General features: G+C 50.5%; 1 protein-coding gene and 1 long non-coding RNA gene across 6 annotated transcripts in view; both read right to left on the reverse strand.

Moving 5' to 3' along the window:
• The window catches only part of LOC140696190 (uncharacterized), a 22,256-nt gene extending 15,393 nt beyond the window's left edge, over nucleotides 1-6,863 (reverse strand). Inside the window, exon 1 of the long non-coding RNA XR_012072329.1 lies at nucleotides 6,776-6,863. This is a non-coding gene — a long non-coding RNA (uncharacterized lncRNA). The remainder of the gene's footprint in view (nucleotides 1-6,775) is intronic.
• Nucleotides 6,864-10,073: 3,210 nt separating this feature from the next.
• Nucleotides 10,074-24,757, reverse strand: part of AK8 (adenylate kinase 8) — a 121,091-nt gene continuing 106,407 nt past the window's right edge. For 4 of the 5 annotated variants that reach the window (XM_072960362.1, XM_006216597.3, XM_072960364.1 and 1 more), the window contains 2 exons: nucleotides 11,799-11,879; nucleotides 10,074-10,411 (listed from right to left, as the gene is read on the reverse strand). In XM_072960362.1, the coding sequence (XP_072816463.1) occupies nucleotides 10,174-10,411; nucleotides 11,799-11,879 (319 nt within the window). In that variant the 3' untranslated portion in view covers nucleotides 10,074-10,173. The remainder of the gene's footprint in view (nucleotides 10,412-11,798; nucleotides 11,880-24,757) is intronic. The other variant, XM_072960363.1, reaches the window with a different exon arrangement.

The raw sequence follows: 24,757 nt of genomic DNA on the forward strand, positions 1-24,757 counted from the left end.
AATCCATATTAGACTTTGGCAAGTAATGTTTTCTCTAGAGTAAACTCTTGAAGAAGAGCAAGAGGGTCTATAATTAAAGTAATTGAGGGAGGAAACTAGAACATTTTTTAAATAACCCAAAAGGCAAGAAAGGAGGAAGAAACGAATACAGAATAGGCTGGGAAAAGGGAAAGCAAACAGTAAGAGAAGGGGTTTACACTGAAATAGGGCAGTAATTAAATTACATGCAAATAAACCATCCAATTAAAGCAAAGATTGTCAGACTGATTTTTTTTTAATGTAGCTTAAGAGTGATAAAACATAAGGATACAGATAGTTTCAAAGGATGGGACACTATACTATGCAGACACTAATCGAAAAGTGGCTGAGGGGGAGGGTTTAGCTCAGTGGTGAAGGGCATGCTTCTGAAACAGCCCCAGAGCAGATGCAGTAGGGCAGCCTAAGGGGTGGACTGTAGCAGAAGCTTGCTGCCTGTCACTCACTGAATGCCCTTGGCTTCGCCGACCCACTATTACACGCAGTAAACAGGTTCCAGCACCTGACCACGTCTCAGCCTGAGCATCGGTGTCTCTTTTCTCTGCCTGAGGGCTTTGGCACCCCAGGAACTTGCTTGGTTGCAGACAGCAGTAGCGTTGGGGAGTCAACTCCCCTTGAGGCAACTCTAAAGCAATGGGGAATGAGAAATAAGATAAAAATAAATGCCCTTCTCCAGGAGGCATGAGTCTGAGGGGTGTTCCACAGAGCTGCTCAGAGGACCCGCAGTGGGACGGCACCCCCACTTGCCCACAGCAGTATCCCGCCCGCTAACCTAGACTTACTGGCTTTTCTCCCTCTCCTGTCACACGTCCCCATTCCCAAACATGTGCTGCTTGGGGTCACCTCCCAGTACCCCAGGCCCCTCCTGTCTCGGGGTCTGCTTTGGTAGGAACCCCAGTAAGACAAAGCCAAGCTTACTGACAAACACAGGTGCAAAAAGCCTAAACAAAATGTTTTCAAAAGGAATTCATTATATATTTGAATAAATGCATTTAATAGATAGTAAAAAAAAAATTTTTTTTTACTACATCACAACCGAAGTGGTTTACTTTAGGAATGAACCTGGAAAAAATAATCAATGTGATTCACCACAGTAAATGGATAAGACAGAGAAATTGTGTGATCATTTCAAAAGCTGAAAAAAGATTGATAAATTTCAACAATTTTTAAAAGGACCAACTTTAGCAATCTTGGAATAAGTGCAATTAACTTCCTAATTTAGTAAGTGTATCTAAAAAAATCTTACAACAAATTTCATACTTAATGGTAAAATATTGAAAACTTTTCTACTGAGATCAGGAACAAGAAAAAAGAGACTTGCTGTCAGCACTTCTGTTCGACACTGCACTGCAGTTCTTGGCCATTGCAATAAGACGAGAAAGGTATAAAGACTGGAAAAAATAGAAATCACATCCTCAGTCAGTATGATTGGGCATGAAAAAAGCATAAAAGAACCCACTGATAAACTTATCAGAATTAAGTGAGATTAGCAAGGTATCTGGATACAAAGAGAATCCTAAAAAGTAACCTCTAGAAATACATATGGCAGTTTTGTTCATAATACTCCAAGGTCTAGAAACAACTCAAATGTCCATCAAGAAATAAAATATATAAGCAAAACGTAGACTAACCATGCAAAGGAATATTACTCAGCAATAAAAAGGAACAAATCAATGATACACACGTGCCACTTACTGGTTTTTTAATGCTCAGCTCCAAACTCACCCTTAAGTGCCTGCTGTCCCTTTGCAATGAGCACTATGTTAAGCTTTGTCAATAGAGGGCGCTGGAGGGACACTGCTGAAGGAAGGGGTTTCCTGGATCTGGGGGACTTGGTCCCCTCTTCCCTCCCTCCATGTCCCCCTCCTCCTCTCACTCAGCAGCTATGACCGTGACTATAGAGGACCCTAGCTTTCCTAAGTGTCTCCAACCCTGAAAGCAGCTGGCTTGTGGTTCCCAGATTTGACCAGCCTGGTAGGGTGACCAACTGGTCCCAATTTGCCCAAGACTGGCCCAGCTTGTAAACTGAAAATCTGGGAACTCCTTCAGTCCCATGGAAACAGGCACAGAGATTCACCCCATAAACCATGCTCCTCAAACATGATTAGTTTTCAAAAGGAAGGGAGAAGCACAGAACCCCAAGGTCCTCTCCCTGCAGTTGTGGGAGGATGCCGTCCTCGCCGGGAAGGCAGCCAGCCCAGCACCACGGCTAGTGCTACAACTGGCTGTACTCCGATTTTCAGGTTCTGTGCCCTTCCCTCCCTTCACTATTTTCTCCCTAAAACAAGCAAAAGAAGTCGGGGGTAAAAGGGAGGCATTGACCATGTTGGGGGAACTGTCCTCTGGCTGTGATTCTTTGACAACAAACCATGCCATCTACCACCCTGGGGCCCCTGCCTAGGACTCCCAGTGGGGACACGAACCAGTGTTGGAAGTGTGGGGGGATCTTTCAAGACAGGCGCCTCCAAGAGTCTCCTGGAGCATCCAGCGGGAGGCCCAAGTGGGGCGGGTGACTCAATCCAGGCCCCCAGGTCCGAATCCCTGATTCTCTGATTCTCTTGGCTCTGCTCTCCTTTGCATTTCAGCTTCATCCTCAGGTTGGTAGCAAGATACAGGGACCTGATCGCGAAACTGTTTTCAAAGCAGTGCCCTAGCCTGGCTGCACACAAGAAGGCAAGAGCCTGCGGGGTGGCGGGAGGGCGGCTCTTAAACTCTCCACGTTGCACAAGCTCCTCAGGTGATGCTGATGCCCCTGTTAACTCGCCTGCAGCCTCTCACTGCTGCCTGAGGGCAGGCGCCGCTGCCTCCCTCTCCCAGGTGACCCCTGCCCCCCCAACCCCATTTCCAAAGCGCTAGACCTTCTCACCCCCATCAATAGTCTGTGTGCGTTCCGTTGCTCCCCGTTCCCTCAACGTAAGGAGCTGCCAGATTGTTCAGTCACTGCCAGGCTAGGTGCGTGTAACACTCTCCCAGTGTGCATTTCCCTGGTTACTAAAAAGTTTGAGGTTTCCCCCCATATTTAATTCATGTTTCCTTCTGTAACATGCCCACTTAATGCCTTTTTTAAAGTTTTCTCTTCAGTCACAGATGTGTGATGCTGTTAAAGCCTATCTCAGATGCAAGATGTTAAAGCCTATCTCAGCTTTCAAGTTAACATATACCACATACAATTAGTTCCATGGCTTAAGATTTCAGCGTAACCACTACCCAGACTGACAGAGAAGATTCACATCCCACGGAAGGCTCCTTGTGCCCCTCCTCAGGCAATGGTCCTCTCAGAGGTGACTTAATTATTTCTGATTGTCTATTAACAGTGATTTGTTTTATCTGTCCTTGAACTTCGTCTAGATGGAATCAGACAGCAGTCAGTCCTCTGGGTCTGGCTGTGAGACTCACCCCCACAGGGGCATTTATCAGGAGTCTTTTTCATTGTCACCGCACGTTTAATTATAGGACTATGCCATGATTGACGGACACGTGTTGTTTCCGATGTGAGGCTATTAGGAACAGAACTGCCATGAACATGTTTGTATACACAGGCACTCCCTTCTCTTGGTGATACTCGGAATTGCGGGTCAGGCACGTGAAGCATCAGTAGATAATTGCCTTGCGGTTTCCTGAATGGTTAAACCAATGTCCCCTCCCACCAGCACTGCGGGAGAGTCCCAGTTTCTCTCTGTTCTCTCCAACGCTCTGTATCGTCCATCAGTCCTGTTAAATGCTGGCGGTGAGTGTGCTGGCAGCTTTCACTGTGACCCTAATTTGCATTTCTTTGATTGCTAGCGAGGTTTTCCGTTTTTCATGTACTGTGGCTAATTGATCGCTCCTGTTTTCTTCTGTTAAATGTCTGCTCGTGTCTGTTTCCATTTTTCTACATGGTTGCTTGTATCCTGATAATATTGAGGACTTCTTTGCATATTCCGGACAGTAATCCTGTTTAATTAATTAAATGCATTGCTAATCTCCACCCACCCTGCCCCACGGTTCTTTCTCTCTCTGTGGGGACTCTGCTTTGTCTCCTGGGGATACAATGGAATACTACTCAGTCATAAACAGAATCAAATAATGCCATTTGCAGCAACAGGGATGGACCTGGAGATCACAGTCCTAAGTGAAGTAAGTCAGACAGAGAAGAAAAATATCATATGGTATCGCTTATATGTGGAATCTAAAAAAAAAATGACACAAATGAACTTACAAAACAGAAACGGACTCACAGACATAGAGAACAAACTTATGGTCAGCAGGGGGGAAAAGGTGATGGGGAGGGATAAATTGGGAATTCAAGATTTGCGGATACTAACTATTGTATATAAAATAGATAAACAACAAGTTTATACTGTATAGCACAGGGAACTATATTCAATATCTTATAATCTATAATGAAAAGGAATGTGAAAAGGAATATATGTATGTATATGTATGGCTGAAACATTATGCTGTACACCAGAAACGGACACACTGTAAACTGACTATACTTCCGTTTAAAAATAAAAATAGAAAATAAAAATAATTTTTAAAAATTTAGAAAGAATATAGAGAAGTTGGAGCCTTCATATACTGCTGATGGAGATGTAAATGGTGTAGACACTTTAGAAAATGATCCAGCAGGTCTTCAAAAGGTTAAACACAGAGTTACCATGTGACCCAGCAATTCCACTCCTACGTATATACCCAAAGAAATTAAAGCATATGTCCACACAAAAACTGGCTCACAAGTGTTCATAGCAGTGTTTCCTGTAACAGTCAAAGAGTAAAAACAACTCAAAACCACCCAGCAGCTGGTGAACAGATAAACAAACCTGTAAGACATCCGTACAATTGAATATTATTCCTCAATAAAAAGGAATGAAGTACTGACGCCTCCTGCGACGTGGACAGACCTGACAACATTACACTACGTGGAAGAGACACAGGAGGCCACACAGCGTGTGGTTCCAGTGATACGAGATGACCAGCGCAGGCGAATCCACAGAGACAGGCAGGAGCTGAGAGGCTGCTAACAGCCAGACGTCGGGGCCGGGGAGGGACTGCTAATAGGTACAGGGTTTCTTGGGGGTGGGTAATAAAACGTTCTAAAATTAGTAAGAATGGCTGCACGACTGTGTGAATATATTAAAAGCCAGTAAGTCACACTTTAAGTGGCTGAATTCCACGATACGGAAATTACATCCCAATACAGTCGATACAGGTAGATAATTCATTTCCAGGCATCTCCCCCCATTATACTCCAATCTCTCGAGGCTTCGTAGAGCCTGTAAGACGTCATCAAGGATGAGATTCATGTCTCCAGGACAAACCCCACCCCCATGAATCCGAGGCGGCAGGTTCGATGCAGGGCACCTCCCACCCGGCCTGTGAACGGGTCCGGTTGGTTCTTCTGCACCTGAGGTGGCTGGAGGCGCCTGCTGTTTCTGGGAATAGCTGTGTTGGCGCTCCACTAGCGAGTTAAGTGTAAGTTTGATGTCAGTGTCATCATTCTGGCCTCCGGGTCCAGGACCAGGTGGAAAAAATTTGCAAAGGAAATAGCTTGAGGGAAAAAATTGGATTTCCCCATGTGGGCAACACTAAAAGCCAGTGTGCAGTTAAGCAGAAGTGATGGCTGTGAAACCTGAACTCAGCCCTCTTGCCCTGGGAAGGCATGACCAGGTTGGGGGAGGGCAGTCGCTTATTTGATGTCCTTGGATTGCTGGTGGAAAAAAAATCAGGAAATCGTTTTGCTAAAGAAAGATGCCTTTTGTGACCACCTATGAACTTTTGAGGACATTATGCTAAATGAAATAAACCAGTCACAGGGGACAAATGCTGCATGATATCACTTATACTTGGGATCTCAAATAGTCAAATTCATAGAAGCAGAGAGTAGAATGGTGGTTGCCAGGCGCTGGGGGAGGGGGAAGTGGATGGTTGCTGTTCACCAGGGATAGAGTTTTCGTTGTGTGAGGTGGATGAATTCTAGAGTTCAGGTGCTGAGCAATGAGCTTAGAGTTAATCCTGTATTATTAAGAGGATAGATCTCATGTGACCTGACCACAATTTTTTTAAAAAAGGTTATATACAATACAGTCCCATTGGTGTATTCATACCCATCCATCTATCCACCTGTCTGTTCATCCTTCTGTCCGTCCATCCATCCATCCACTCACTCCAGACTTCTAACCCTGGTTATCTCTAATGAATGACAGTTAAGGGTTTTCTTGGGGCGAACACAGGAATTTCACTTCCTGTGTGATGGGCTTCTGATGCATTGCTTGAGTTTTTTGTAAGTAACGTTTTAGTAATAAAAATACTTATATTTCTTTTTTAAGAGGGAAGTATGTTCCACAATCAATGAATACATCACCTTCTCATGCCTCTGAACTCTCCTGTGCCTCAGAAGTCAGCTCCCCGGCCACCTCCACCTCCCTGAGGGGCCCTCCTCTGAGTCCTGGCCTCATTTAAATTCCCTTCCTCCTGCTCCCATGGCCCTGGGCACACCCCCAGGCTAGTCCTAACCACACACTGGGCCCAGGAACCTTGTCTGACCCCCTAGGCAAGGAAGGGGAGCTGGCTGGGAGGATGCAGGGCCGTTTCATGGGACCCAAGGGCAGAGGCGGGTCTCAGGAACCATCAGAAATGAGGGAGTCTCTCTCATCTCTATCATCTTCGTAAAATGTAAGCCTCACACGGGCAGAGATTCCTGTCTTTTTTCTCAGCTATATCCCCAGCGCTGGGCACATAGTGGGCACTCGGTAAATACCTGTTGAATGAATGGGGTGGGCGCGAGTCGGCTTCACTCTCGGCTCCTGCCGATGAGCTGCGCTGCGCACGGGCCAGCCTGACCCCCGTCCTCGCCTTCCTGCAGGCCGCGAGCAAAGAGGGACCAGCTGCCCTTGGTTCTCTTTCCGAATTCCTGGGAGAGAGAAGCTGATTGGCCAGCTCAGAGTAAGCACAGGTGTAACGCTGGTCTCACCAGCGGCAGCCAGAGGCAGGTCCCACAGCAGGAGCACCTGCGGAGGCTGCGGCTGGGGGCGGGCAGACACCCCAAGGGAGCCTCTGGGCCGCCTGGAGTTCCTGCTGCCAGCGGAGTAGGGCAGGGACCGTACAAACACAGGCGTGAGCCGCGGTGAAGGGATGGGAGAAGTCGGAGGGGCGAGTTCGTGGTGACAACGTGCTGGAAGAGGCTGGAAGTGAACGAGGGAGCTAATTTCATGCCGACAAAGTCGGAAGCGACTGTTCCGTTAATCAGACCTCAGCGGTTAACTTCAAGCGCCGCTGCCGATCTGGAAATTAACAGGGCATTTGCCCTCCAGCCGCAGGACTGTGCCTCTCCGGGGCCAGGAAGCCCCCAGACGGCGTCCCTGCGGCGGGAACCGGATGCTGATATACTCCAGCCGGGCCTCCCACTTCGGCGACAAGGCTGGGGCTGCGGGCTCCAATCAGAAGAGCCGAACTCGTCCCCGAGGCTCCGAGCCCCTTCTGCTAAGCCGAGCGGCGGGAGGGGCTGCGCGTCGCAGGGGTGAGACGCGGGCCATTTGCTCGGCGCTTCCGGGCGGGGCGGGGAGCGAGCTACACGAGCAGGAGCGTGTTGGGCCAGCCCCGACGGCGCGCCCCGGGCCGCCGCACACCCGAGGGGCGCGCCCGGAACGCGCGCCGAGCGCATCTCAATGAAGCCTGCGCCGTCCCCGCGTCGACCGCGGCGCCGCAGCCCCACCGAGGCCCTGCGTGGGAATCCAGGACGCCAGGGGCTTCGGGAAGCGGCGGGACGAGCGCTGGCGACATCTGTCTGCGTGGAGCTCCCGGGGGCGGGGGCGGGGGCGGGGGGAGGCAGGGGCCCTGCACGCCGGGATGCCCCTGGCAGCTCCGACAGCGACGGCAGGAAAAGCAGGTGCCTGCGCCCAACATCACGTCGAGTTCTGGGACCAGCGGGTGTGACTTGGGTCCTGAACCCCTGCCGCCACTTACCACGTGCAGCCTTCCACAAGTTATTCAACTCCTCCGAGCCCCAATTTCCTCATCTAGGGATAAAAACAGCGCTGACCTCAAGGGGAGCTGTGACAATGAGACTGATTAGGACTCCGTTTACGGAGCGTGTGCGACGTGCCCTACTTTCAGCCTTGGTAGATGTAATAATCCCTCATCCCACAATGCATGCTTGGCACTGCCTAGGAGGCAGTGACTACTCGTTCTCATTTTACAAGGATCCAGAGAGGTGAAGTAACTTGCCCGAGGTCACACAGCAGCATGGGGACACAGGCTGCTCAGTTCCACGGCCCAGGCTTTGCATGGAGACAGCACCTGCCTCACAGAGTGGGTTCAGCTGCTCTGCAGGGCGGGGCGGGGTGGGGCAGGGCAGCTAGCGGAAGAGGAGGGCTAACTGTTTGGGCAGCCCCAGAGAGGAGGTCATCCACAAAGCAAGCATCACTCTGTCAACTAAATAAATGAGTGTTTTATGATGTCCTTGGCTAAGGATCTATATCCAAATGGTGTTTCATTGAGAGAAAAGTGAGACTCTATCCTCTGGTACCCAGAATGACAAGTGAGGGGGAAGGGGGCAGAGAAAAGGAAGTGATCCCAGGCCAGGCTGGTGCTGGCCACCTTCCTGGTTTTCTGTCTCCTCCAATCTGGGGGTGCTGGGTACCAGTGTGCCGCTCCATCACAGCATGCAGCACGTGCGACCTGGCCGCGTGGGCTACACCTGGGGCTTCTCCGGGGCCTCCGAGTGCCTGGGGAGGCTTAATGGGCAGGAGCCTGTTGTCAGGGGACTTTCCAGGTAGACACCCTTTTCCGGGGCTTTGGAAAGAAGTGGGGCCTAGGCAGGCAAGGCCCTGATGGAATTCTGGGCAGTGGTACCCAGTGCCTGTGCAGCACGAGGAGAGAGAGTCAGGGGCTGAGCCGCTAGGCAGGGGAAGGTGCAGAGGCCAGGATGCTGCCTCTGGAGAGGACCCAGCACCTGGAAAGTCTGGCTGGACTGGCTCGGGGCTCAGCTTGCAACGACCGGGGTAGAGACAGGAGGGCAGGCCCAGAGGCCTGGCTCCGTGCACCCCAGCTGCCGGCTGGCACGGTCACCGGCTACTATGGCTGGTGCCAGGGTCAGATCTTTGCTGGAGCGACTCTGGGTGCCCGAGGCTGGAAGGGGCTTTAGTCATTAGGCCCGAAGCCCCAGAGCTGCCCAGAGCCCAGAGGCTAGAACCCGAGTCTCGGGCCCAGGCCAGTCTGGCCCACTGAGTCCCCTACAGGCAGAGAACACCAGAGACTGGGTTCAGGCCTAGCCATGGATCTGGGTGACCTCAGGCCAGTCACTTACCGTCTGTGGATCCAATGTCCTCTCTGTCCATGGAGGGAATCACCCAAGTACCTTCCTAACGAGGTAAAAAAAAAAAAAATGGGGAGAGGGGCTCATGGAAGAGGATCAGAGCTGGCAGCCTTCGATATCACTGTCCACCGTCCTGTCCCTCCAGTGTCCACTCTTGGGCACTGTGGGCTCGGCAGGACCCAGAGGGGTTGTTTTAGTGGGAGCTGAAGGCAGGCCTTCTAAGGGGTTCCAGCAAGTCTTAAGAAACAGCTAAACATGTCTAAAACTACGCTGTCTTGCACGGCTGCACTGGCCATGTGTGGCTACTTACATTTAAAACAGTGAAAATACAGTACATGCCTTTTTCTTCTCATTTGCAGTAGCCACGTCCCCCATGCTCAGCAGCCACCTCCAGCTAGTGCCTGCCATGTTGGACAGTCAGAGAGCACGCCCATCATTCCAGAGAGTTCTGCCGGAAAAGGCTGCTCTACAGATTGTGGCTTTGGGAAAACTGCTAACTGAGAGTGTATCGTGCGGCAGGCTCTGTGCCGAGAGCCTTGCCTGCATCATTTCATTTAATCTCAAAGCAACCTGGTGAGGCAGGTACCATCATTACTGCACAGAGGCTCTGAGGGTTCGGTGACTCATCTGAGGTCTGATCTGGCTCCTCTGGGCTCCACTTCACTGCCTCCCTGGGCTTCGCCTGTCCTGTGTCCCCAGGCCCCCAAACAAGGCCACCTTCCAGCTACTTCATCTCTCAGAATACATGAGACTGCACTCTTTATTGGTTTGGCTGAGGTTCCAGAAGGTGGGGGTGAGGGTTAACTTCGTTTCCCTGGGGGGTGCTCCTGGCTCTGGACCCATCAGGGGACTTTCTTGGGTAAGGGATTAATGATCCCACTCTCTATGTATTCGAAGACCGTGTAGGGGTCCTGGTCCCCGTTGAGGGTGATGGCCTGCCGGTAGAACTGCTCCAGGTCCGCAGCGTTCCTGTAGAACAGGTCCATCCTGAGCTTGATCCGCTCATCAGCATCCTTTGGGTTCTGCAGGAGGCGGGCCTGGATCTCCATGGTTGGAGGTGGCTTGTACATGAGGTGGTACCTACAAGAGGAGAGGAAGCCGGTGACCCAGGGCCCAGCCCTGAGGGCAGGGGAGAAACGGGCCCTCTGTCCTACCGTCGAGCAAGTTGGTGCCCATTCCCACCACCATCAAACATTTACGAAGCACCAGCTGTATGCACGCCCTCGGCTGACCCCGGGAGCCTCAGGGAGACCAGAGGTGTGTCCCCGTCCAGGGGAGAGGGAGGCAGAAGGTAATACTATACTAAGTGCCAAATGCCTTTCTTTCATTCCCTTCCTTCCTCCTTCCAAACAATAGTTACGAAGCACCTGCCAGGTCTGTTGACAGGGCAATGGCAGGCAAGACAGACGCTGCCTCTGGTTTGTGGAGTTTACAGTCAAACGGGAGATGGGGTGTTATAACACGGATTGTGAGCAGCGAGATGACAGGAGTGCCGCGGTCACTGTGGGAGAGGCCCTGGGCAGGCTTGTGAAGGCCATCGCACTTGACGTGGGTCAGCGCGTCCCCCAGCAGCGGGGCGAGGGGTCAGCTTATAGTTTAGGGAAATCCGGATACCCCCGTCCTGCCGCCTCCCTGCACGGAGTCCTGCTGAGACACGTGGCCTGGTGACCAAGAAACAGGACGCTGGTCACGGGGAAAGAGGGAAGCTTCTACCTCTTTGCAATAGCAGGGACTTTGTTTTATTTTGTTTATTTTTAATTTTCTTTGTGGGGGAATTGGGTTTATTTATTTATTTATTTTTGAATGGAGGTACTGGGGATCGGCGGGGACTTTGTTTTTTTTTAATTTTTATTTTTTAAGGTTTATCTTTTATTTTTTGAGTTCTCTTCATTGATTTTGCACATTTTTAAAATTTTTATTTGTTTTTTGTTTTTGATGGTGGGGAGAGGGGTAATTAGGCTTATTAATTATTATTATCTTTAATGGAGGCACTGGGGACCGAAGCCAGGACCTCCTGCGTGCTGGGCGCGCGCTCTGCCTCCCGCCTCGGCAGGGGCTTCAAATCGTGCTTCACCACCAACACGGTGAGAGTACTCGGTCAGGCTGCAGAACAAACCCTGAATTTACTCCCTGTAACTGCGGGGGGGTCCGGGGGTGCGTGTCCGCTCAGCGACCCCCTCTGGGACGCGGGGCAGCGACAGCGAAGGCCCGGGGGGCCGTGTCACACACGCGGGGGCGGCCGAGCCCCGGGCGCTGAAGTCCTCGCTGCTCTCCCAGGAAAAGACGGCGGACAGAGAGTGCAGAGGAGCGAGCCAGGCGAACCCCCTTTCTGGAATCTTCTGTCAGTCGCCACCCGCGTCCTCCCTGGAGCAGCCCGCCCCGGCACCGGGCGGCGGGACGGAGCGGGGCTCCCGGGGGCCGTGGCGCCTGCAGCCCTAGGCCCGCCCACGGGGAGCCTGGCACAAACCTCTCTCCCGTGACGGGGTCGGTTCTTCTCAGGGTCAGCCGCTCCGCGATGGAGTCGAACGGCACGTTCAGGAAGAACACCCTGCGGGGAAGAGCGGGCGCCGGTCGGCCGGGAGGAGCCGCAGGCTGCCCTGCGCGAGACCGGGCGGCGTCGGCGCTGAAAGTGGGTGGGGCCTCGGGGCCGGCGCTCAGGGCTCGGGTACCAGAATCTGGGAGGGAAAGATGCGCGAGGGGGCACCTGCCGCCGCAGCTCTCCACCCCCGACTCCGGGACAGCTCCCAGCCCCCAGCACTCCCGGGGTGGGGGGGGGCTTCCGTGGAGGGGGCGTTAGTCAGGGGAGCTCGGGGGGCACATGCCCCATCCCGGTGGGAGAACAGCATATTCTTTGGAGTCACAAACACTTGGGTTAGAATCTCACCTCCACCGTGAACCTTCTGTGTGACCTCGGGCCACTAACACAACCTCCCTCAGACTCAGTTTCCTCACCTGCAGAATGGGGCTATAATACTTCATGGTGTTGAAGATTCAAGGAGACGAAGTGTGTGACAAGCTTAAAGCAGGCTTTGTGCGCCCTGGGCGCTCAAACATGGCAGCGAGCGCTCTATTCTTCTTGGCCTCCTGGACCCCTTCCTGAGGGTCCAGGCTCTGACTGCCTGTGCCCCCCTGAGGGGGCGGGGCTGCGTGTTCTCTGCTTCCTCACTCTCTCTGCCACAAAGGGCTCTGGATCCAAGGGAGCAGGGCCCTCAAAAGTCAACAGGCCAAATCAGAGCCCAGCAGAAAAGACCCAGCGCTCGCCTCTGATAACTCAGGACTCTCCAGCTGGGCATGCCTGGGACTACATCTCCTGAACCCCTAGTTCAGATGGTTTAATCCCTCTCTGGCAATGGAATCCTTTTTTTATATAAAATTTTCTTTAAATAAAAGGAGGATGGAGGTTCTCAGTAGGGACTAATTTGCCCTGAGAAGACATTTGGCAACATAAGGGGACACTTTTGGTTGTCACAGTTGGGGACGGGGTGCTACTCACATCTAGTGGGTAGAAGCCAGGGTGACAGTTCCCACCACAAAGAATCGCCCAGCCCCGGCGTAGCAGTGCAGGAAATGGGACAGGTGGGAGGTGCTGCTGCTCTGATTGGGGGTGGCGGGTCGCGGGGCAGAGGCCCGCGGGCTCTGGCTCCTGCCCGCAGATCTAATCCAGGCCCTGCCTTCTGGTGTCAGACCGTCTCAGTTTGCTTTTAAAACAATAAGTTCTGGAATATTCCATAGTTCACTTACTGTTTACTCATCTGTCCCTTAATTAATTCATATCTACACTTATTGAATGCCTGCTGTGTGCCCAGCACTGAAGTAAGCCCACGTTTACCAGCCCAGCGGATAGGACTGACACAGGACATTGAAGAGAGCTGTCGTCACGGCATCAAGGTCCCATGATGCTCCCTGGGGGGCAACGTCAGTGACAACACTTGCTGTGCACCCAAAGCCTCATTCATTTCATTCCCAAGTAAGTCAACTCAGATGAGAGGCACCTCTAAGTGTAGCGAAAATGCACAGAAATGAGATCTCCCACTGCCACTCTTGGCTGCGAGGCTTTTGGGATGAATACTCTGCCTCTTCCAAGTGCGTGAATGACAGAAGCCCCTCACCGTCATCCCAGGAATTCACCAGATGTGTTGAAGGGGCTGCCAAGGGGCTGAGCTTTGGTGAGTCCAGTGGGGCATTGGTCCCTACGGGCCCTGGACCAGCCTCTTGGGCGCCGGTGCCACCCCTGGGGTCAGAGCAATGCCCGTCCCCCAGCCAGTGTCCTGACACTGGGAACGTGCTCAGGAAACTCATGTGAAGGAATGAATAAGTGAATAAACGACACACGGTTCTAGTGTTCTGTTTACACTCTATCTGCCTATTGCCTGACTGCTCCATCCCAGCCAAAAAATTCAACCAACTGGTAGCGTTGAGAATGATGCTTAATTCCAGGGTTGGAAGGGATCTAAGACACGTTCCCCTAATTCCCAGGGACCAGTTGCAGCAGCGTCCTCTTGGGAGTCTGTGACTGTGCAGGATGCCAACACCCTGGCCCAGAAATGCTGGTTCAGCAGGTTTGGAGGGAGCCCAGTATCCCTCCCAGGGACTGGAATCCAATGCCTCGGATAACACCTGGACCAGGGATTCTGACCCAGGCACATTTGCAGGTCCTGTGACCTCTGGCACTTAGATACAAACTGAGGGCTCCATGTGTTTTCTGGGAGGGGATAGGTCCACATTTCTCAACAGATTCTCAAAGGGGTGCTAGTTCTTAAAAATGATTGAGTCACTGGTCTGAGTCAAAACCTCGTGTATTACAGAGGATGCGGCCACGGCAGACTGAGGAGATGACAGATTGCGGAAAGCTGGGCTGCCCCAGGTGTCGCACGCTGTCCTCACACTCGGCTTCCCAGTGATTTTCCCGAACCCCTCTGGGGAGCCACCCTGATCCCCTCTCATGCCTGTGACTCGTTTGGAGTTAGCCCATCCCAGGACTGTGGGGCTGGGCATGAGGGAGGCCCAGGTGAGGCCAGTCTGAGTACCGGCTCCTCCTGGCCACAGGAAGTGGGTCAGGATGCAGACTGATCCAAGCCAGGCCAATGAGAGGCTGCCCCGCGGCTTGCCAGAGAAGAAGGAGCTTCATTTTGTCTGGGCTGCTAAGCTATTGGGAGCCTGGGGTTGCCTGGTGCCTGCGCCCCGGAGAGAGCCTGCCCAAGAATAAAGCCCACCCCAAGAGAGGAGAGCAATGGCCGTTTGGGGCCCCAGATCAAGCTGTGCCTGAAGCCAAGCCCCCTCAGTGCTTTCCCGACATGGATACATAAATCTCTTTTGCTTAAGCCAGACTGACCTGGGTTTCCTGCGATCACAATCCAAAGGCCATGTAATACACCTAGCCGCTCCAATGCAGCTTGCTTCCCGAAAATGTGTGAACTTAAAAAAATAAAAGTGAGTCAAATGCTCTCCTTCAAGACCAGCATCTCCCACTGTCTTTCTTCTCCTTCTCTTGTTCTGCCCACGCTATTTGCTGAGGTCCACTTCTGCCCAGTTGCCAAGAAGCCCCTCGTGGGTACCTGATGAAAGCTGCAGCCACCCCTCCACGAAGTGAGTGCAGCCTGGCGGGCGGGAGCCATGAAAATCCACTTCTTCCCCGCACGCCTTCTCGACTATGATTTCCATTCACCACGTGCGGCAAAATAACAGCCACCAAATAAAACACATGAGATCGGCAGCGTCTGAACACGGGGAGCACAGCTGTTTCGATGTGCTTTCATCCCCTACACTCCAAACATGCCTCCCCCCGCACCCCTCTGCCTCGCACCCCCAGAACTTGAGAGGCTCAACAGCAACACCAAAAACACGGCTGTCACCGCGCCCGGCGGCTGACGGTGCCGCTCCGGATGCCGACGCCAGTAGAAAGGAAGCCAGTTTGGAAATCCCTGATAATTGATGCTGCTTCATAAACAAACAAGGCCCCAATTGAAAGATTTTTTAACCCAGCATATCAGGACTGCTTGTCGCCATTCAGCGGAATGGCTTGTGAAAGGCTGGCAAGATCAGAAGCACGAGGACACCAAATTGGGACTTGAAACACGTCGCTGGGAGAAGCCGCGCTGGGGAGGAGCTGTGCTTCCATGCTGGAAGCTTCTGATTAGCCAGGCTCGTGGCGCCCCGATGCCAGAGCTGGCTGGCAGGTGGAGTGGGGAGCCCAGGCAGCTCTGCGGAGATATGCCACCCCATGCGTGCCCCCACCTGCCAGTTTTTTGTCTTCTGCTAGTCATTTACAGTAACAGCCAGAAGAGGGAGAATGGGGAAGCAAAGAGAGCAAAGACTGCTCAAAGCAGGGCGTGCCAGGCAGAGACACTCGTGTGTGTGAGTACAGGGGGTGCCTGGGTTCACCAGGGGCGGGAGCCACACCTGCTTTGGGATTTGCAGAATTTCAGGCTGGTCTACATCCCTCGCTGCTCCAAGTGTGGTCCCCGGACCAGCGGCATCAGCACCAGCTGGGAACTCACGCCCCACCGCCCGCCCACTGAAGCAGAATCTACATTTTAGCAAGACCTACAGTGACCTGTATGCACAGTGAGGTTGGAGAAGTGCTGCTCTCATCCTGTATTTCCCAGATTTGTCTGATGTTGAGAATCCCCTGGAGGGCTTGTCTAAAATACAGGTTCTGACCTGAAATTAACACAATATCATAAAGCAACTATACTTCAATAAAAACAAAAAGCCATAACAAAACAAAAAAAACAGATTCCGGGCACCACTCCCAGAACTACCAAACCAAAATCTCCAGAGGAGGGGCTGGAAGACCTGTGTTTGAAAACCAGCATCTCAGGTGAGTCACGCTCAGGCAGCTGTGGGAAGCAGGGCTCTAATCCCCGGTCTCACGGGGGCCGAGCCCTGGAACCATCAGGGGAGCTTGGAGAACACTGAGGCCTGGGCCCTACCCCTAGAGATACTGCATTACTTGGCCCAAGGTGAGCTGTGAGAATGGAGATTTTTAAAAGCTCGCTAAGTGATAACAGCATGTTGCCAACACTGAGAACCACTGCTCTGACCCAGTGTGCTCAGTGTACAAGATGGGGAAACTGAGAGGGGAGGGCTCACACTCTGTCACTCAGGACGCTGATGTCAGACACCCAATGACAGCTGGGATCTCCTGACCCACCCTCATCATGACCCCTCTGATCATACTGCCTGGGGTTCTGTTTGGGAAACAGAGGAAGCTTTCTTCCTCAAAGGCCTTGAAGCTTACCCCCTGCCCGAGAGCTAAATTCACTGAAAACTGGGGGACAGAATTTTCTCGGGACCCATGGATAGATTTGATAAACTGAGAGATAAGACATAGGATCACTGACTTTAAGTAAATATGGTGTCCCGTTCTGCCCAGAGGCTGCTCTTGTAGCCCCTTGATCTCAACCCGTAAGCCTCTACCACGTGCAAAACTCCATGCAGAACATCATGATGTAACAACGATGAGACACCACTTCGTACCCATCAGGATGGCTGTTATCAAAAACCCAGCAAATAGCAAGTGTTGGTGAGGATGTGGAGAAAGTGGAACCCTTGTGCATTGCTGGTGGGAATGTAAAATGGTGCAACCACTGTGAAAAATGGTATGTCGGTTCCTGGAAAAATCAAACATAGAATTACCATGTGATCCAGCTACTCCACATCTGATATATACTCAAAGTAAAGGAAAGCAGAGATTGGAACAGAGATCTGCACACCTGAGTTCACTGCAGCATTATTCACAATAGCCAAAAGGCAGAAATAACCCAAATGCCCATTGATGGATGAGTGGATAAACAAAATGTGACATATACCCACTCTGTAATATTAGCCAGCCTTAAAAAGGAATGGAATCCTGACACCTGCTACAACCTGGATGAACCTTGAAGATGTTACATGAAGTGAAGTAAGTCAGACCGAAGGACAAATATTGTAGGATGCCACTTATATGAGACATCTAGACTAGTCAAATTCACAGAGACAGAAAGTAGAATGGTGGCAGCAGGGGCTGCAGGGAGGGGAAGTTTGGAGTTGTTTACTGGGGCAGAGTTTCAGTTTGAGACGATAGTAAAGTCTGGAGATGGATGGTGGTGGTGACTGCACAATGAGGAGCATGTACTTAATACAAATGAGCTGTCCACTTAAAACAGTTAAAATAGCAAATTTTATGTATATGTTACAATAAAAAATAAGCACTATGATGTGGTTAATAAACACTATGATAAAGTACGGGAAGGGGTGGATTTCTGGCCTCAAATAAACTTACAGTTTAATGAGGTTTAATGAATATACACATGTATACAAAAAAATGGACAGACCAAAAAATATGAGCCATACAATAATATTAATTCTACACTAACTACAATGTCAATGTTATACAAACTCAGAAAACAAAAAAGGAGAGGCTAGAACTTATTTTATCAGGCAGCCTTTCCCTGATACCAGAAACTAGACAAAGACACCACAAGAAAACTGTAGGCCAATATTCCTCATGAGTAGAGATCCAAAAATAATAAAATATTAGCAAATTGAATGCAGCAATACATAAAGAGAATAATACATTATAATTAATTAGGGTTTAGCCTGGTAATGAAAATCCATTTCAAAATTTGAAAAGTAATCAATCTAACTATATTATCAGATGAAAGAAGAAAACTATATAGTCATGGCAAGAGATGCAGGAAAAGCACTTCACAAAATTTTACATCAGTTCCTGATAAGTATTCCAAGCAAACTAGAAAGGGAAGGTATTTCCTCAATCTAATAAAAGGTGTTTAGCAAAAAACTAAAGCTAACATCATATTTAATGGTCAAAGACTAAATGTTTCCTCTTAAGACTGGGAACAAGGCAAGGGTGTCCATTTTCACCACTATTCACTCCTATTCAACGTCTTATCGGAAGTCCTGGCTAGTGCACTAAGCCGTGCATACAAACTGAAAAGGAAGAAATTGTGTTATGTGCAGATGACATGATCATCTAATTAGAAGCCCCGAAGAATCTTCAAAAAGGCTACTATAACTAATAAGTAGGTTTAGTGAGTTCACAGGATACAAAATCAATAAACAAAAAATAAACCAACTTTTCAAGATACTAGCAATAAACAATTAAAAATTGAAATTTTAAAGTACCATTTACAATAATACAAAAATGAAATACTTAGGTATAAAGCTAACAAAATATGTAAAAAGATCTGTATAATGAAAACTACAGAACACTGATGAAAGAAATCAAAAACAGATAAACAAGTTTATATTGTATAGTACAGGCAACTATATTCAATATTTTGTAGTAACCTATAATGAAAAAGAATATGAAAAGAATATATATGTATACATATGACTGAAACATTATGTTGTACACCAGAAATTGATACATTGTAAACTGACTATACCTCAATAAAAAAAATTTTTAAAAAGAAATCAAAGACTTAAATAAATATGAGGAGATATACCATGTTCATGGATTCAGATATTCAATATTGTTAAAATGTCAATTCTAATAGGTCTACAGATTCAATACAATTCTAACCAAAACTCCAAGAAGGTGTTTTGAAGATTTCACACAAGTTAATTCTCAAATTTATATGGAGGATGTTTCTGGAAAAGAATTAGAATCACCAAAAAATGTTGAAAAAGAACAACAAACTGATTTCAAGGCTTACTGACAAGCTACAGTAGTCGAGACAGTATGAGTGTTAACGGAAGGCTAGATACACAGATTAAAGGGACAGAACAGAGTCCAGAAACAGACTCATACAAATATGACCAATTACTTTCCAACAAAGGTACCAGCACAGTTCAATGGAGAAAGATGGTTTTTTCACCCAGCGGTGCTGGAACAATCAGACATCCGTGTGCAAATAATCATAGTCATAATCTTGACTGGTACCTCACACCGTTCACAAAACTTAAATAAAATGGATCACAGACCTAAATATATACCTAAAACTATTAAACTTCTAGAAGAAGATCTTTGTGACCTGGGGTTAAAGATTCCCTACATATGACAACAAAATCATGATCCATAGATTTTTTAATTGATGAATTAGGTTTCATTAAAAATCTAACAATTGAAAAACTCATGTGCCTCAAAAGACATTAAGAAAGTGAAAGACATGCCACAGACTGGGAGAAATATTTGTGAAACCTGTATTGGATAGAGGGGTTGTATCCAGAATATGTAAAAATGTGAATTATATGCACGCTAATGACATTCAGGAGGAGGCACAAACAGATCCCTTCCACCTTGTGTTTCCAAATTTGATATTCAAATTGGGAAAGTCTGGTCTAGGTGAACAGATTCCCCCAAAAAGGCTCAAACACCTCCTCCTGCCCCAGTTCCCTCGAAGCCTGGAGGATGCACTGGGCCCCCTGGAGCAGCAGCGCTGTCTGCGCTTTAAACTAACGCTCAGCCTCTGCCACTGGGAGCCCCTTGCCAGGGCTGGAACTCAGGCAGAGTGGCTCTCAGATTTCGGTATAATCAAGGGGTCTTCTCTCAAGGGGAACTTTGCAATGACCGCCACTGAAGCAGGGAACCAGAGAGAAAGGAGAGCCACCAAGGAAAAGGCAAAGTGACCCTGTACAGTAGAATGGCCTTCTCGTCTTTAACTAAAATGTGTGCCCCTGGCACATCGAGTGGTGAGGCAACATCGAGGCAGTCGCCAAACAGTGGGGTGATCGCACAGCACAAAGCAGGAGTGACCACTGCTACAGACTCATGGGGACAAGAGTCCAAGGGCAGCGGGAGGCAGCAACCCTGCCTAGAGGTGACGGCACTGGGGACAGCGGGGAGGGATGGGCAAGCTGTTAGAGGAAGCTAATCGGATTGAAAGATGAACGGATCAGACGAGATCGGGCACCTTCAGGTGGTGTGGTTACCAGGGCGGGGAGGGGTAGAGTGGGAGTTGGGGATTTGCAGATAGAAACTACTATATATTAAATAGACAGACAACGAGGTCCTACTGTACAGCACAGGGAACTTTATTCAATACCTTGTAAAAGTCTATACTGAAAAAGAATATAAAAAGGAACATATATATAATTGAATCACTATGCTGTACACCAGGAACTAACACAGCATTGTAAATCAACTATACTTAGGAAAAAAAAAGATAAACGGAGCTAAAAGTAGCAGGAAGAAAGGGGACTTGGGAGGAGCAAGTGAATTGTGCCTAGATGATCAAAAAATACAAAGTAAGAACTGGGTCAGCTGCAGAAGAGTCACCCCTCTGAGCGCACTGGGGTGAGCCGGGTGAGGACGGGCTGGGCTGCCCGGTCTCCGCCGTGCCCTTCGTGCAGGGACGTGGTGAGAGCTAAGCACACGGGTAGCGCAGGAGTGGGTGAGCAGGTGAGGGAACCAGCCGGTGCCGCTGGGGGCTCGTTCCACCCCACAGAGAAGGGCCCCTCCGCGCTGCGGGGTCGTGCCGGCCCTCCCGGCGCCCCGGGCCGCAGGTGCAGGCGGCCCCCCATCGCAGCTGGGCGAAACCTGCCCACGGGGGAGGGCGGTGCTGCGGACAGTTCGGACCTGAGGCCTCCCTGGAGACGGGAAGGGAGCTTCCCTTCCCGGGAAGAGCTTTACATTTTTTATTATGTATATTTTTTCACTCTGACAAGAGTGCCATTTGAAAATGAAAGGCCAAACATCTCAACCTCATTTTAAAACCCGGGGCATCATGTCTCCTGCCCTCAGGTAGCAGCTGCAATGTTCCGTCACTGCCGCTCCCCACTCCTGAGAAAACGAGGCTCCCGCTGGCCATTTCTTGTTGAAAACTGTGCATAATTGATAGCGGCAAATCTACCGTGCCAGTGTCTAAAATCTCTCCGGGGGCAGGAAGAACACTCTCTTCGACTGTCATTAACTGGTAAATCAGCGAGCGCGCCTGGCAGCTCACCACGCGCCACGCAGAATGCAGCAGGCTGGTGTAAGAATGACCCCAGGATCAAATTCCAGCATAATCGGTCTCTGTTTTTAAGTCATCTAAAATTTTTTCTGAGAATAATTCCTCTGCACACGACCACTCCCGAGACGATCGTGAAATGCAGATCGCTGGAAGCCAGAAAGTTCTGCAAACTTCTCCCGAAGAGAAAGGCAAATGGTTTGGGACAGAAATGACAGTGGACACGTGGAACGCTGGCCAGAGCTCCACTCCAAGACAGCCGGTCTGAGCAGCCGGTGGTGCTATCCAGACCAGTGGCTCTCAGCCTGGACGTGTGTGGACACAGGAGGACTCTAAAAATTCTGGCCTTTCCCGGGTCCAGCAGGCCTAGTGTCCAAACTTGCCCCAACATTGCCCTCTCCCGGCATGTCTGTGCCCGTGCACACTGGGCAAGCCGGCCATCAATACAGGGCACTCACCTCGGTGGAGTCACAATGGCTCTTAGGGGCCACTGGGCACCCACACTCATCACTCCCTTTTCTCTCGCTGTCCCTTCAGCTCCGTGTGTGTGTTTGAGGTGGCCTGGCTCACTACCCAGCTGGTCTCCTGTGTGAGAAGTCCCTGCATGTTCCTGGAAACCCACCATCTTCCCTGCGCACGAGCCAGAAGCCACACCCTGCAGCTCCACCAATGTCCTGCTGCCTCAGGGACCACCTCTGACAGTGGGAACATTGAGCAACACTGATCATCGATGAAGTACGCTGGTGTGGACACCGGTTCAGTCCCAGAAGCACATCTGGGCTGGAGGACAGTCAGCCAGCGCCCGGTAGTGTGGCTGACACGAGCATGTTCCACTGGGTCCCCCTTCAAGGAAGAATTTGTGGTTCAGCCACAGGAGACTGGTACAGCCTCCAGCTGTAAATATCTTCTGGGACTTGAACTCTGCTCTTGTTTTGTTTTTTTTTAAACATATTTACTGAGATATGAGTCCCCCCCTTAAAACTGTACAATGCAATTCATTTTGGTGTATTTATAGAGTGTGTAACCATCAAGACGATGTAAGTTCAGGAGACTTTCATCAGCCCCAAAGGAAGCCCTGTATCCATGAGTGGTCTCTCCCCATCCTCCAGCTCCCAGCCCCTGGCTACTGTGAGTCTACTCTGCCTCTGTGGATTTGCCTAGTCTGGACACGCCATATAAATGGAATCATACGAGGCATGGCCCTGCAAGTCTCCATTTAGAAAAATGAAAAAAAGAAAAAAAAAGACAGCATCTCGCAAGGTTATTTTAAAGCTTAAACATAATAATCTATTTAAAGTGCATCATAATAACATAGAATATCCACTTGGACCTACATGCCAGCTACACTCCGGGCATCTTTCACTTAGCCTAAAGTTTTCCAGGTTCACCACACTGCAGCACGTATCAGCACTTCCTTCCCTTTCGTGTCCAAACGGTGTTCCATTGGAGGGATAGACCACATTTTGTTTACTCCTTCACCAGGTTATGGGCATTTTAACCTAAGCTTTCGAGCAAGGTCACACTCTTCTAGGGGCGGCCCTTGGCCAGTGACTAAGCACGGAGGGGTACCACGGCCATTTCTGCCCAACACAGCCCTCCCTCGGGAGGTCCCCGCCAGGTTGGCAGAGCCTGGGGCGGGCCTGCCCTCTGAGCCCACGGCTCCTCCTGCCCCATCCTGCTTCAGTCCCCTTTCCTGGCTCCGCTGTTACCTCCTCATGAAGCCTTTTCTACCCCAAGACTTTGTCTCAGGGTCTGCTTCCGGGAGAACCCAGCCTGTGACACACGTCCCAAAAGGTACCAGGAGCCTGAAAGTCCTCAGTCCCACTGAAGTGACCTGTAACTTCTGGTTTGCATGTCTGTCCTCCCCCAGGCTGCCACCCGCGAGGGCAGGGACTCCCGAGGCAGCAGAGAGAGGGGAGTGCCTGCGACATGGGCTCTGAGGTCAGCAAGACCAGGTTTGAATTCCAGCCTCACCTTCCAGCCAACTGTGGGTCTCCCATTTGAGAATTTTTTAAAAAGTACCTCACTAAGTTATTTTAAGGGCTAAATATGATAATCCACACAAATTGCTTAGTGGGAGATAATAATACGGAACACCCATGGGGCCGTAAGACTTGACCTACCTTAGGCCATAACTCCTCATCACTACCTCCTAAGGGGACTATTACTACGTCCATTACAGCGGCTGAGAAGACTGTGGGACAGAGGGGTCCAGCAACCTGTCAAAGTGCCCCAGCTAGAAAGTGGCCATGATGGTTACTTTTGTGTTCAACTTGAATGGGCCACAGGGCACCCAGGTATTTGGTCAAACGTGATTCTGGGTGTATCTGGGAGAGTGTTTTGGGAGGAGACAAACATTCCAATTGCAGGGGTGAATGAAACAGACTGTGCTCCCTAGTGTGGGCGGGCCTCATCCCATCAGTCGAAGGCCTGCACAGACTAGAAAGGTTGACTCTGTAGCCCCCCGACTGTGGGAACAAAGGAACGGGCCTTGGGCCAGAATGGTAAACAAGTTATAAAAGGCTGCAGACGCAGAGGTGAGAAGGCTGGGTAGCCAATGACGGGTAAGTTCCCCGGCGCGGGGCGGGGGGGCGACCTGAGACAGGCACAGCCGCCTGACGCCAAGAAGAGTGTTGTGAAGCAGCCGTTTCTCATATGTTCCGCCCTGATAAGCTGTAAGGCTCGCTGGTGCCAACACGAACATGATTTACCAAAACATCAAGGGTCTTCTGACCTTGAGCCAGACGCTGTCTGTTAACCACTTCCCTTGTCATTCTTCTTTGCTGTATAAGACTGTGCAACTTAATAAAGCTTCAGAGTAGCCATCAGCTCTCTCCGCATACGGTGCATATGTGTATGTTGATATTGCGACGCCAACAGACTCTCCCCCGAGTAAAGAGAATTCCTCCTGCCTGCTCGCCTTTGAGCTGGGACGCTGGCTTCTTCTTACCTTCAGATCTAGAGGGTGGGGGTGGGATGGACACTGCTTATGAACCTCCATCCGCAAGGCTCACTGGACCCCGCCTCAGATTCCTTGAGGCCAGAACCTTCCTGCCTTCTGGCTCTTCCTGGGGCTCTGGTTTGACGGCTCACCCCGCAGATCTTTTGGCCTGCGAGTCTCCATAACCGCATAGGCCAGTTCCTTATAGTGACTCTTTCTATATAATACGCACCCGTTAGTTCTGTTTCTCTGGGGCCGGATCCAAACCCAGGCAGCCGGCTCCCACGTCTGTGCGGTAGAGCATGGCTCTCCATCATGAAACCGCTGAGAGGACGGGGAAGGAAGGAGGGAGGGGGAGGTCGTGGCATCTGCTGCTCAGCGCAAACCCCAAACCCCAAGCCCGAACTCGGGGCTCAGCGTGAGCTGCCACAGAGGAAGCCGGCGTCAGAGCCCTCTCCCTCCACTTTAAGCAGATCAGCTGGAAGGATTTGAGGCAGGAAATAGGGCGTCTGCTCTGCCAAGGAGGGCCCCGCCATGTGCCTTCCTCTCGGCCGCCCTGCTACCACGTGCACCCCCCACCCCCGGCACTGC

Source organism: Vicugna pacos, chromosome 4 (genome assembly GCF_048564905.1).
Source record: "Vicugna pacos chromosome 4, VicPac4, whole genome shotgun sequence".
NCBI lineage: Eukaryota > Metazoa > Chordata > Mammalia > Artiodactyla > Camelidae > Vicugna > Vicugna pacos.